General features: G+C 36.5%; 1 protein-coding gene across 1 annotated transcript; it reads left to right on the top strand.

Moving 5' to 3' along the window:
- The first annotated feature begins 1,356 nt into the window (after nucleotides 1-1,356).
- Nucleotides 1,357-2,781, top strand: LOC112763745 (uncharacterized). The gene has a single exon (XM_025809338.1). It carries the CDS (start codon nucleotides 1,357-1,359, stop codon nucleotides 2,779-2,781), a length of 1,425 nt encoding a protein of 474 aa, XP_025665123.1.
- The last annotated feature ends 11,517 nt before the right edge of the window (nucleotides 2,782-14,298 follow it).

Consider the following 14,298-nt stretch of genomic DNA (forward strand, 5'->3'; position numbering starts at 1 on the left):
ATAACACTATATTCACGATAAAAGACATTTGCACCATGTAAATTTTGTAGACCATACTACGTGTTATATTAAAATCAACCTTTAAAATTAATTACTAATATAAAATATATATTAAAAATAAATTAAATAATATATATATTTAAACATAAATACACAAAATTAATTTTATATTTAAATAATATTTTTAAAATTTTTTATATATCTTTTTATAATATAAAATGATATGACCAATAAACATTGGTTACGAGTTATAGCTCGAAAACGTATGGTCCTCAACCATAACTGACCTTTCTTAAAAGGTAGCATTAACTTTGAATTGATAACGTTGGATATGCAATTAATCATCTCCTCAAGCATTACAGTTAAGAAGAGGAATAATCAACCTCGTCCGCACAGGTATAAAGAGACGAGAAAACAATTGAAGGTAAGATCATCTTTTCATGAAAAATAGCTTTCACATACATACATCCTTTTGCTAACTTAAGTATCGGAGTGCCTTTGCAGGTACTCATCCCCCTCCCCCCCGGTTCTGGTCAACCAACGTATACCACATTTCGCTGGGAAGGGTCGCCGACCTTCGTCAAGAACCGAGTTATATCTCTACATACTCAGGCAAGAACAGATTGGCGCTAGAAGGAGGGCCCTATATTTGAGATATTCTCTTTCGTAGGCCCTTAATTCCCTAACATTTGACGATGGCCGATGTACCTCCTCCCACTCCGTCCGAGCTTCTTCGAATGGTAACTGAGCTCCAGCAAGCAAATCAGCGCATGACAGAAGAGAATCAAAGAATGCAACAACAAATTCAACAATTGGCTAACGCTCGCCTGGAACATAACAATGATCGTCGCGAACGATAAGAGAATGATCAACGACAGTCCGAACCGACCCATGTCTCGGAGACACCTCAGGACGACAATGCAGATCATCAGAATGAGGACGCTATACCTGAGGACGAGAATGATGAACGCGATAATTCGGCAGGACCTTTTACAACTAACATCATGAATTTTCAGCTGCCCAAACAATTCACGTTACCAACAACCCTAACTCCCTATGACGGGCTAGGGGATCCTAAGCAACACATTAAAAAATTTCGATCTATTATGATCGTTAACGGGGCATCCGACCCCATTTTATGTCGTTGTTTTCCTTTTTAGATGGACCCGCACTTGACTGGTTTTGCTCTTTACCTGTAGATTCTATTTCACGCTTCCAGGAACTAGCAAAGCAGTTTGAAGACCATTTTGCAGCGTCAGCAATTTACCTGCATGATTCCGATTATCTGACTTCCATTAAGCAGGGTCCGCAAGAAAGTTTGAAGGACTATATTACCCGTTTCACAAAAAGATCGCTATGCGAATTTCTGATCTTCATCCGGAGGTCCACTTGCACGCCATTAAAAGCGGCCTCCACCCTGGCAAATTCCAAGAAGCTATTGCAGTAGCCAAGCCAAAGACTCTGGCCGAGTTTAGGGAGAAGGCCAAAGGGCAGATAGATATCGAAGAGCTCCGTCAAGCACGACGAGCAGAAAAGTCGGCCTTCGCAAAAGACGATGATAAACCTCGGGAGAGCAAGAAAAGTTTCAAACTCGTGCCCCGCTACGAGTCCTACACTCAGTTCAACACAAAGAGAGAAGACATTATGAAGGAGATATTAAATTCCAAGTTAATTAAGCCTCCCCGTAAGGCTGGCAGTTACCCTGAGCCAAAAAATATTGATAAATCCAAATACTGCACCTTTCACCAAAAACATGGCCACATCACCGATGAATGTGTGATTACTAAAGATCTCCTGGAGTGCTTAGCGCGGCAAAGACATCTTGATAAATTCATTGCAGGACACATGCAGAAACATCAAATTCCAAACTCCGACCAACCTGCAACAGCTTCGTCGTCCAAAGAGAAAGACAAAACCCCGGCTCAGCCTAGAGGGGTGATTAACTGTATTTCAGGAGGTTACACCGGCGGAGGAGAGACAAACTCGGCAAGAAAGCGCACATACAGAGCTATGTTGGCAGTTGAACAATCTGCCAGCAATCCTCAACCAACCCCAGACGTCCCTGAAATGACTTTCGGCTGTGCTGATTTCAAATTCGACCACGTCAACTTTGACGATCCCGTGGTGATCTCAATTCAATTGGGAGACCTTATAGTTCGGAAAGTGTTACTTGATCCAGGAAGCAGCGCCGATGTGCTATTCTTTGCCACATTCCAGAAAATGAAGCTCATCACTCATATTCTACAGACTTACTCGGGAGATCTAGTCGGATTTTCAGGGGAGCGAGTCCCTGTGCTAGGATCAGTGTGGTTACAAACCATACTCGGTGAGCAGCCATTAACTAAGACACAAGATATACAATATCTTGTATTCGATTGCTTTAGTCCTTACAATCTTATATTGGGGAGACCTTTTTTAAATAGATTTGCTGCTATTGTTTCAACTCTTCATCTTTGTATCAAGTTTCCTGTACAGGACAACATAGTTGCAACTGTTCATGGTGATCTGCATGAAGCTCGGCAATGCTACAATATCAGCCTTAAGCTGATTAAAAGAAGCAGTCAGGCGCGTGTCAATTCAATACAATCTGGACAACCAATGCTAACCGAGCTTGATCTAAGGGCCGACTTTGAAGATCGCCCTACACCAAACAAAGATCTGACAAAAGTTATCCTCTCCGAGGATCCAACCAAGTTCACCTTTATCGGAACATCCATCAACAATGATGAAAAACAAAAGCTGATCAATTGCTTACGTCAGAATGCTGACCTATTTGCTTAGACTTCGGGGGACATGCCGGGCATAGATCCATCAGTGATCACACACAAATTAGCAATCCAACAGCTCGGCCAATCTCTCAGAAGAAAAGGAACCTTGGAACTGAGAAGCGATTAGCATCCATGGCAGAGGTCAAAAAGCTCATCGACGCCGAGTTTATCCGAGAAATCCGGTTCACAACATGATTGGCCAACGTCGTAATGGTAAAAAAGAATAACGGTAAATGGCGCATTTGCGTCGACTTTACTGATTTAAATAAGGCTGCCCTAAAGATGCTTATCCTTTGCCGAGTATTGACACTTTAGTTGATAATTCTTGTGGCTATGGCACCTTGAGTTTCATGGATGCATACTTTGGTTACAACCAGATCCTTATGCATCCATTAGACCAAGAAAAAACAGCCTTTATAACTGAATATGGTAATTACTGCTATAATGTTATGCCTTTCGGATCAAAGAATGCATGTGTAACTTACCAGCGACTCATGAACAAGATCTTCGAGGAACAAATTGGCTGGAACATCGAGGTATATATTGACGACATGGCCGTCAAAACAAAGGTCAGCCACCCTCACATACAAGACCTCGATGAGATATTTGCACAGATCAGGAAATACAACATGAGGTTGAATCCCGAGAAGTGTGCATTCGTCGTCCGTAGGGGAAAATTCCTCGGATTCATCCTGACAAGCCGAGGTGTTGAAGCAAATCCAGAGAAGTTCCAAGCAATACTTGACATGCACAGTCCGACGACCATAAAAGAGGTCCAACGTTTAACAGGCAGATTAGCCGCTTTGTCCAGGTTCCTCCCATGCTTAGCATCTAAATCACACAGCTTTTTTCAATGCCTGAAGAAGGACAAAAAGATCTTTACTTGGAATGAAGATTGTGCAACAGCGTTCGCCAATTTAAAGCGACTCCTTTCAAAACCACCTGTTTTAGAGAAGCCCAAGCTCGGCCAACCACTGTATTTGTATTTATCTATCACTGATGTAGCGATTAGCTCTGTTCTCATTGCAGAAGAAGGCAAGCTTCAACGGCCGGTCTATTTCGTTAGCAAGTCATTACAGAATGCAGAACTTCATTATCCAAGGCTCGAAAAGCTCGCCTTGGCCCTAGTCTTCTCCGCAAGACGACTCCGACCTTATTTCCAAAGCCACACAATAATCGTCAGAACCGATCACCCACTTCGTCAGATACTCGGTAAACTTGAGTTGGCAGGCCGACTAATTAAGTGGTCCATTGAACTCTCAGAATTTGACATCCTATATCAACCCCGAGGATCCGTCAAATCACAATGGTTAGCCGACTTCGTAGCTGAATTAACAAGCTCATACTCAGAATAGGAAAGCCAAACGTGGACCTTGTTCGTTAATGGTGCCTCAAACCCTTAAGGGTCTGGAGCTGGCATACTATTGGAAAGCTTGGACGGAATAGCTCTGGAACACTCCCTTCGTTTCACTTTCAAAGCCAGTAATAACAAAGCGGAGTACGAAGCCCTCATAGCTGGGCTCAGGTTAGCAGCCGATTTACATATTACCAATTTAACAGTATATTGTGACTCTTTATTGGTTGTTCAGCAAGTAAATAAAAGTTTCCAGACAAAAGATCAGATTTTATTAAAATATCTAGACGTTGTTCAACAATTACTAGCAGATTTCTCAGAAATTGAAATCCTCCATATACCTCGGGAACAAAACCATAGAGCAGATGTTTTGTCAAAACTGGTAACTACGCAGGCACACACTGCCACACTATTGCAATCAACTCTAGATAAACCAAGCATTGATATGATGCACATTCTAAACATTCTGAATAAGGACAGTTGGCAACATTCTTATATTCAGTACCTCCGCCATGGATCCATTCCTGATGAAATTCAAGACAAGAAAAAATTTAAAAGACAAGCATCTTTCTTTACATTGCTAAATAACGTTTTATATAGGCGAGGTTATTCTCGACCTCTCTTGAAATGCTTGGACAGGGCTGAAGCCGACCTTGTTTTATCCGAAGCTCATGAAGGCATATGTGGAATACATTTTGGAGCTCGAAGCTTAGCACAGAAAGTTTTGCGAGCCGGGTTTTATTGGCCCACGTTGTGGGAAGACAGCAGAAAGAAGGTCAAGACCTGCGACAAGTGCCAGAAGCACGCACCGATTAATAACCTACCTGCCGAGCACCTTCATAACTCAGTAGTAAGCTGGCCTTTCGATAGGTGGGGCATTGATATCCTCGGCCCCTTCCCCACAGCCTCAAGACAGGTAAAATATTTGGTAGTAGCCATCGATTACTTCTCTAAGTGGATCGAGGCACAACCTTTGGCAAAAATAACATCATCACAAATGATAAATTTCATTTGGAAGTATATCATCTGTAGATTTGGCATACCACAACACATTGTTACTGACAATGGTCGCCAATTTACCGACCATAATTTCAAAGAATTTTTGCAGAATTTAAAAATCAGGCAACACTTCTCTTCAGTAGAACACCCACAATCAAATGGGTTGGCAAAGGCAGCAAACAAAGTCCTCTTACAAGCGTTAAGGAAAAAGCTAGATAGCGCAAAAGGGGCGTGGGCCGAACTTATTCCTGAAGTACTATGGGCATATAATACTACAGCACATTCAACAACTAAGGAAACTCCGTTCCGGTTAGTATATGGCTCGGAGGCGATGATTCCCATAGAAGTCTCACAAAGCTCCATGCAAACGCAAGCTACAAATCATGACCAAGCTCGGTCAGCCGAACTTGACCTAGTTGAAGAAATACGAGATATAGCAGCTGTTCGGCACCGAGCCTTACAACAGCAACTCGCCCGACGATATGCAAGAAAAGTAATTCCTAGAGGATTCCACATCGGTGACTTAGTATTAAGGAAAACAGAACAAGCTCGCCGACCTTCCACCCACGGAAAGCTCGCAGCAACTTGGGATGGTCCGTACCGAATATGTGAAGTTGTAGGGAGAGGCACCTACAAGCTAGAACATTTAGATGGAAACAAAATCTCCAGCACATGGAATGTACACTCACTAAAACAATATTACAGTTAAGAACAACAGCACGCTAGTACTCTTTTTTCCTATCTTGAGATTTTTTCCAAAAGAGGTTTTGCTCAGGAAGGTTTTAATGAGGCTAGCTTACCGACATATAAGATGTCAAGGTACTGTTTATAAGCAATTTCCAATATCTTTTATAAATTTTTACATATTTCTTTCAAGTTAAAGGCTATTACCGAATTATCAAACCACAACAACCTTTTCCGAAAGGGTTGCCGATCAAATAACAAAGTCGCATTATTCAAACACGAATGCGCAACATTTAAGCAAAACTGAATGCTTAAAAAATAGATACACACAATCACAATATCCTCATAAGGATAATCAGACTAAATCCCAGACAGAATCATAAACAAAATTTCAGCAGTCATAACCAAAGTTTCCAATTCATAAGTTACGGAAAACAAAGTTTTTGTTCCAAAAGTCAGAGGTAAGGAAAAGCCCTCTATAAACATAAGTCAAAATGATAAACAGACCAGCAAAAAAAACTAATTAGCTAAGTTGTCATCGCCTTCCTCGGCAGCTTCCTCATCGTCAACAAGTTCACCATCACGAATTATTTTGCCTGGGTCCATAGTAGAAAAATCCCCATCAGGCACAAGAAATTTTGCCTGGTTAACAGCCCGCTCGAACCCCTCTGCAATCACATCCAGGATGTCACCTTCCTTGGCATTCTCCATTTCTTTCATTTTTGAAGTCAGTTCAATAACTCGGTTACTTAAACCGACAAGTTCATCTTCCTTCTTTGTCAACAATTCAACTGTCTTTGCTCGACCCTCCTTTTCCACCTTCAATTCACCTTCAACCTCAGCAAATCTCTCTTTCAGATCAGACAAGATCTTTTCCTTTAATATAAGCTCCTCCTTTAAAGTAACAGTTACAGAAGTATCATGTGAAACCTTTTTGTGTTTCTTCTCTTGGCTACAATCAATACTGATAAGCCGGAAACCAAGTACCTGTAATTTATGAGCCAGTGATAAATAGATGTAATATTTTTTATAAAACCACATGATCAATAAAGAGCTCACCTACATAAACTGATCGACTCCTATATCCCCGACCTCTTCCACCAGAGAAACATCTGCCGACGATTGAACAACCTCATCAGCAACAACATTAAACGGAAACTTCGGACACCAAACAGAGGAGCTCTCTCCTTCATTATCAAAAGCATGCAACTTTTCCTGCTTCAAGGTAAAACTCGACAAATCCTCTAGTAGCAACATCTCCTCCTTACTTCGTTCACCATCCAACCCAACCAAATCTGTTTTTCTCTTTTTAAACACAATTCCTTTTTTCCTTGGAGGTTGGTTAACCTCGGCCCCACCATCCACCTTTTCGAGGTTCGAGGACGAACCTTCGAAATTCTTAGCCTTGAACCGCGATCTTAAGCTTGAGGCTGACACTCCAGGGTACTTCCCAGCTAAAAAAAAAAGCAATATCAATGATTACCACAACAAACATGTCCAGCATGCTAGAAAATACCTACAGTCAAAAAAATTCCTCACCTAGATAATCCAACACATCCGATCTATTATCCTCCCAAGGGAGTAAGTCAGATACAGACACTAAACCACCCTTATCCACCATTTCAATCAGAAAAGATATTATGCATTCATTCCGAGTAATAATAAGTTCAGGGCCTAGTATATGATGTGGCTGACAACACCAATACATGGGAAATTTCTCCCCTAAGTTTTCATCAAGATAAAACGGGAACTCCTCATCTACCGACTTACTTTTAAAAATATTTCTTTAAAATCTTTGAAGGACGACTTATAGAGTTTAAAAACAGAAAAATCTGGAGTGCTATTCAGATTTATCCACAACCCCTTCCAGACCCCCTTGGCCTGAAATAGTGAAAAGAACAATTCCAGATCTGTTTCCACTTCGAGGAATTCCATCAGAATTTCAAAGCATTTGATAAATGCCCAGCCATTAGGGTGAATTTGAGAAGGGGCACAGTTCATCTGTGTCATTACATCACACTCAAAACTCGAAAATGGAAGCTTAACACGCAACTCTTCCAACACGCAACTGTACATATAAAAACTCTCAAAATCTTTCCTTCTATGGAAGACCCGATTGGAACGGTTGCATGGCAACAACTCCAGACGAAACCCTGGTTTCACTATCCTGGATAAACTCACTCTACTCACACTATCTCTATCTGAGAATAGCGAAGCACGTATCTGAACGTCACTATCCACCAAGTCATAAGACCCATTGTCTTCCACCTTAGGTAAAGCTTTCTTCTTTTTCTCACTCATTTTCGCAACCAAAAGCAACAAAACTAGTTCTGATAGTAAGAAAAGAATGAAGTTTCACTAACCTCTAGTACTCATTCTCCTTAAAAGCTTCTATTGATATCGCCCAATGCAACGAAATAAAAATGTAAAGATTACTTGCCACCCATTTAATCTAACTTTTCAGTTCCGTAAACCAATCTCCACCGTTCACAACCAGCCACTTTCAACGGTTGATGAAGTGCGTTGGAAATAGTGCACTGTTAATTAAAACAATAAATAAACCAAACCTTGAAAAACAGAAGCATTAATTACTACTAAATTTCCATCTCCTATGCCTTTTCATACATAACAGATAGACTTAAAAGAGCCACGTTAAATTGGGGGCTCCATGTGATGAACTATAACTCGTTAATAACTATTTAAAAGCTTAACCTGTCTCTTTTAAGTCAGGCCAAACTTGGGGACTGTGATATGACCAGTAAACATCGATTACGAGTTATAGCTCGGAAACGTATGGTCCTCAATCATAATCGACCTTTCTTAAAAGACAGCATTAACTTTGAATTGATAACGTCGGATATGCAATTAATCATCTCCTTAGGCGTTACAGTTAAGAAGAGGAATAATCAACCTTGTCCGCATAGGTATAAAGGGACGAGGAAACAATTGAAGGTAAGATCATCTTTTCATGAAAAATAGCTTTCACATACATACATCCTTTTGCTAACTTAAACATTGGAGTGCCTTTGCAGGTACTCACCCCCCGTTCTGGTCAATCGACGTATACCACATTTCGCTGGGAAGGGTCGCCGACCTTCGTCAAGAACCGAGTTATATCTCTACCTACTCTGGCAAGAACATAAAGAATATTTTTATTTTGTCTCATTTTATGACCGTCATTTTAATACTCACAATTAGTAATTTTTAGCCAACTCTCTTACAGATAAAAATTAGTTATTTTTTTTAGGGTAAAGTATACTTTTTGTCCCTAAAGTTTGCTAAAAATTTTAAAAATATCCCTAAGTTTTGATTTGTTTCAATTTTGTCCATCAAGTTTTCGATTTGCATCAATTTTACCCTAATTACTAATTCTTTGATAATTAATATTTTTCTTTCCAAATATACCCCCTTCCTTATACTATCATCATCATCACAATCCTCTGTCTCTCCTTCTTTCTCTCTTTTCATCTCACCGTCATCTTCACCATCATCATCATTATTGAGCAACACTGTCAATCTCCTCCTTCATCGTCGCCGGCCAAACCCCTCATTCTCCTTCTTTCTCCTTTCTTCTCCGACCCTCCATCTCCATCACCACCATCTCTGTTGAGCTCCATTCTCGATGACCACCACCATTTTTCTTCTTCTTCGCGGAAACCCAGCACCGTCGAAGCCATCGCTCTTCCTCCTTCTTTATTAGCAAACCCAGTTTCCTATCTTTTCATTGCATGTATATATTCTGTATACCCTAATCAATAATTATACCAATTACTATTATTATTATTATTATTATTGTTTGGGAGATTGGGTTGTTGAAGATAGTAGTTTATGGTGGCTTTCCTTGCTTGAAGCTGCAACCTTTTCTTCTTCATCCTCTTTTCTTTGTGAGCATTTTGGTGCCCACCAAGTGCTTGTAAATTTGTAAATTCCTTCAAACAGTATTGACACTCAAACTTCTTCTCATTATTATTAGTGGTTGTGGTTCTTTGATCTTGTGCTGTGATTTTTTTCCCTAAGCTGGGTTTGCTAACAGAGAAGGAGAAAGAGTGATGGTTTCAACGGTGCTGGTTTCCGCAAAAAAGAAGAAAAAGGGTGGTAGTCATTGAGAATGGGGCTCAACGGAGATGGTGGTGATGGAGATGGAGAGTCGGAGAAGAAAAGAGAAAAAAAGAGAATGAGGGGTTTGGCCGGCGACAATGAAGGAGGAGGTTGACGGTGGTTGCTCAATAATGATGATGGTGGTGGAGTTGACGGTGAGGATGAAAAGAGAGAAAGGAGAGACAGAGGATTGTGATGATGATGATAGTATAAGGAAGGGGGTATATTTGAAAAGAAAAATATTAATTATCAAAGAATTAATAATTAGGATAAAATTGATGCAAATCGAAAACTTGATGGACAAAATTGAAATAAATCAAAACTTAGGGATATTTTTGAAACTTTTAGCAAACTTCAGGGACAAAAAGTATACTTTACTTTTTTTTTAACATGTTAACTAGTTATTGAAAAAATTCAATTATATTATCATGATTAATATTAATCATATATCTTTAACTTAAGTTTTAAAAACTAAATTCATCATTATAGTAAAACTATTTTTATGAAGTATAAAAAAGTTTAAATAAGTCTCAATTTATAATTTTTAACTTTTTATTAAACTACTTAATTTATTAGTCAGTTCTAGAAAAAAAAAAAAAAATCAACAGATGAAAACAAAACATAAATCAAATCACAGCACTCACTTTACCGGTTATTCGATCTCGCCTTTGAGGTATATATAGGAGTAGCATGTTGTTGTAATGTATGCATACTCATTAATAGTTATGAATTTGAATTTTTTGTATTGTTCTCTTAATTTGTTTGGCACAAGCTAAGGAATCATGTTGAAGTAGTTCTAGCACATATTATCCTAAGTGCGATCATGATGTTGTTTACCTTTGACACATGTTCTACCATGGGAAAGCAAGCAAGAGATATGAATCATTTAAGTTCTTTGACCGACACTTTTTTTTTTCATTTTTTATTTTTTAAATTTTCTTTGTAGTTAGAAGTGAATAATGAATTGGATGGTTTGGAAAAAAAAAGTTAAAAGTTACAAATTAATAAAACATATGTAATTTATAGAAATTTTTTTTATTATAGTTAAATAATTTGGTTTTTAATAAAACTCAGGTTAAATAAATAATTAGTGCTAATTATAATAATATAGTTAAATTTATCTAATAATTATTGAAGAAGTCATACAAGACAACTAACCCCTTATTTATAAAAAAAAATTAGCTAAAAATCACCGTACAAATACAAAAAATAATGCTAAATCATTAACAAATTTATCATTTTAAGTCAATAATTTTTAGTCAACAAACATATTTTAATATATAATATTGCAAAATATGATATTAACTAAGCTCTAAATTATAAATTTAAATATTAAATTTTAAATTCTAAATCTTAATAATACAAAAACATAATATTAGATCAAAGCTAAGTGTTGATTAATATTATAAAAAATACCGACCCTCTAACATTTTCAAAGAAAAATATACAAAAAATTATATATAATATTTTTTCTATACTCACACGCTATTTTCCATTAAATTGTTATGTACATATACTATGTGTATACACAGTTATACACTAATATCTCTGTCTACCATCTAAATGAAGGTGACTACTTTACTTTAAAGAGAGAAAGAAGAGAGGTAGAAAAAAGAAAGGAAAGGGGCATGAGTACGACAGGACTAAGAGCTGGGAGGGTGGTGGAAGTGGAGGAAGTGGTGGGAGGAATCATTATTCTTATAATTATAACAATAATGGATTGCAAGATAGATAGATACATAGTTTTAGTTATAATCATGGCCGACGCATATTCACTCTCCTATTTGTCATCACTTTCTAAGGCATGATTAGAAAAAAGTTCATCAATCTTCTCCACCTACTTCAAAGAAAGAAAAATGGTAAAAAACGAAAAGCAGTCTTCTCTTAATATTTCGTCCTTTCTTATGGGGGAAAAAAAAAATAAAACTTACATCACAAGTATAAAGTATTAAAAATAAATAAAAGCCAAAATAATCCTATGCTTCTCGTTCGAGTATTTGACCACTATATTAAATAGTGGGAAAAGTTTGAGCTAGTTTTATATCAGTATATTAAGTATAAACCTGCAGGAACCCTAAAAAAAATTACTTCTCTTACTTTCATGTTAAAAAGGTTTGAGATCCCTGAACACGTTAATAAATGTGTTCTTGAAAATTGTTTGTAAAGGAAGATTGGAAAGATATAGTGATATGTAGTTCCCTACCACGTTTCAATCTAACTAATTAGACCCAACATTCAGTGTTCAACACATATCTAAGGCATTAAGGTCATCATTAGATTAAACAACCTTCAATTATTTCGATGAAACTTGATTTATATATGTTGCTTCCAACCTATGAAGCATTGGAGATTTTGCTGAGTTACCGTATTCACGTGTCGGACATATTTTGAATACGACATTTACCGACTCGTTCGACAAACGTGTTTGTTGTCTCGAACCGTGTTTTAATAAAAAAACAAAAAAAAAATTCTTTCAAACACGTTTGAACACACTTAAATATCATCACGTGTCGGTGTGTCCAGTCTTATTCTTAATATATATTATTGAAATAAATTTAGATATAGTATATATTATTATTTATTAAAACAAAAATATTTTAAATACTTGATATAATTAAAATAAGATATTAAAAATAATTAAAAAATTAATTTATATTTTAATATCAATATAATATTAAAATATTATTACGATTTATCTAAAAACTATTTTATATTTTATATGTATGCATGTCCCTGTATCTTATAACATTTTAAAATTCGTATGTCGGTGTGTCCCGTATCGTGTCGTGTTCCATGTCAGTGTCAATGTCCGTACATCATAGCTTCCAACGGTATGTATTATCGGTAATATGAGTGAAACAATAATTCAAATATTTAATTTAATATTTATAATCACATTATAATATTTATAATTATATATTTAAATTCTAATATTATTTAATTATTTTTGCAGTAATTAAAAAATACAAAATAAAATAATTTTAGACTGATTTATTTTCTATGTGATTAAAATATTTTTTGCTATATTAATATTAAGAATTTAATTAGGATACTTGTTAAGGCTATTATTAACAACAAATTTTAAACTTTTTTCTTTTAATAAATACTACTAACAAAGACATTGGCCTCAAAATAAGGATAATAATTCCTTAAACAATCATGGATACAAGATCAAGCTCTTTTAAGATGAAAAAATTGATAGGGTAAAAAAATAAGAATCTAATTACTATTGAATTAAATAATATAACTTAGACATAATAAAAATTATAAATAGTTAAATACAATGATAATTGATTTAATTTTTTACTTTATTACTTTACCCATTTGGCAATACGCTCTTTTTAAAATATCTTCTTCCAAGTCATGAGAGTCGATTCACCATATCTCAGTAATGGTCAGTTAACCTTAATGATGAAGCTGTTTACCAATAATTCTTCCAGGTGTGTTTGGTTGAAAGATAAAAATGAGATACAATTTTTTGTGAATACATTGTGTTAAAAATACACAAACTAATTTATGAAATTTCATCTTACAACAATGAAGCATGCTATTTTATTTGTATGAGAATGCTCTTTCTTCTTATCTCATAATAAGAGCTGCCTATAAATTTCAATAGCCTATTGCACCTCAAGCAATGTGTGATTGCACTAGAAATTTCTTATGATTTTTCTTTTAATATTTATTATGTGTCACCCCTCAACTTTAACATTTTCTGTTCATTTTGTCTGTTCTTTTAAAATTTTCCTTCCATATGTCATCCGTAATAAAACAGAACAATGTTAAAAGCCAAAGCCCAAAGAAGATGTTACCCAACTATAAGGACCGATCCAAAAATCGAAGCCCAAAATTGAAACCCAACTATAAGGGCTGAAGGGACGCTAAATCTATGGGTTGGTAACTGGAAGGCAAACACCAAAAAAAAAAAAAAAAAAACACTGGAAAGCATTTAACTACAACACATGAAGTTGAAGACCTAGTTCAGTGGTACATCGTCATTGTCCCAAAAAAAAAAGCGGTACATCGTGTGCATTCCAAATAGCCACTTCCGGATTCGAATTTGACTGAAGGCAGAAGTGAAAAAGGAACTATTTATTTATTTATTTTTTCGGTTAACAAATAGGAACTGTTTAGTGTGTGTACTAAAATAAAAAAACAAATTCAATTTAGTTTTGGATTAAGCTTATTTTCTATTATTAATGGTTATTTTTTAATTGTTGATTGGTTTATCTTGTTAGCATGTAAAGTGGTTGAGAATTTCGAGTTGATTCTCTCAATGGATGTCTTAGTGTTTCACAAAATGAGTGTTTAAATTATGGTAATATTCAGGGATTAAATTTGTTTGATGACTCAGCTGAGGACATTCTCGGTAGCAGCAGACTTGGAAACAAATTCCGC

This window comes from Arachis hypogaea, chromosome 17 (assembly GCF_003086295.3).
Source record: "Arachis hypogaea cultivar Tifrunner chromosome 17, arahy.Tifrunner.gnm2.J5K5, whole genome shotgun sequence".
NCBI lineage: Eukaryota > Viridiplantae > Streptophyta > Magnoliopsida > Fabales > Fabaceae > Arachis > Arachis hypogaea.

Bases quoted from the DNA above. Each gene is read 5' to 3' on its own strand.
- LOC112763745 (XM_025809338.1), top strand. From the start codon at position 1,357: ATGCGAATTTCTGATCTTCATCCGGAGGTCCACTTGCACGCCATTAAA.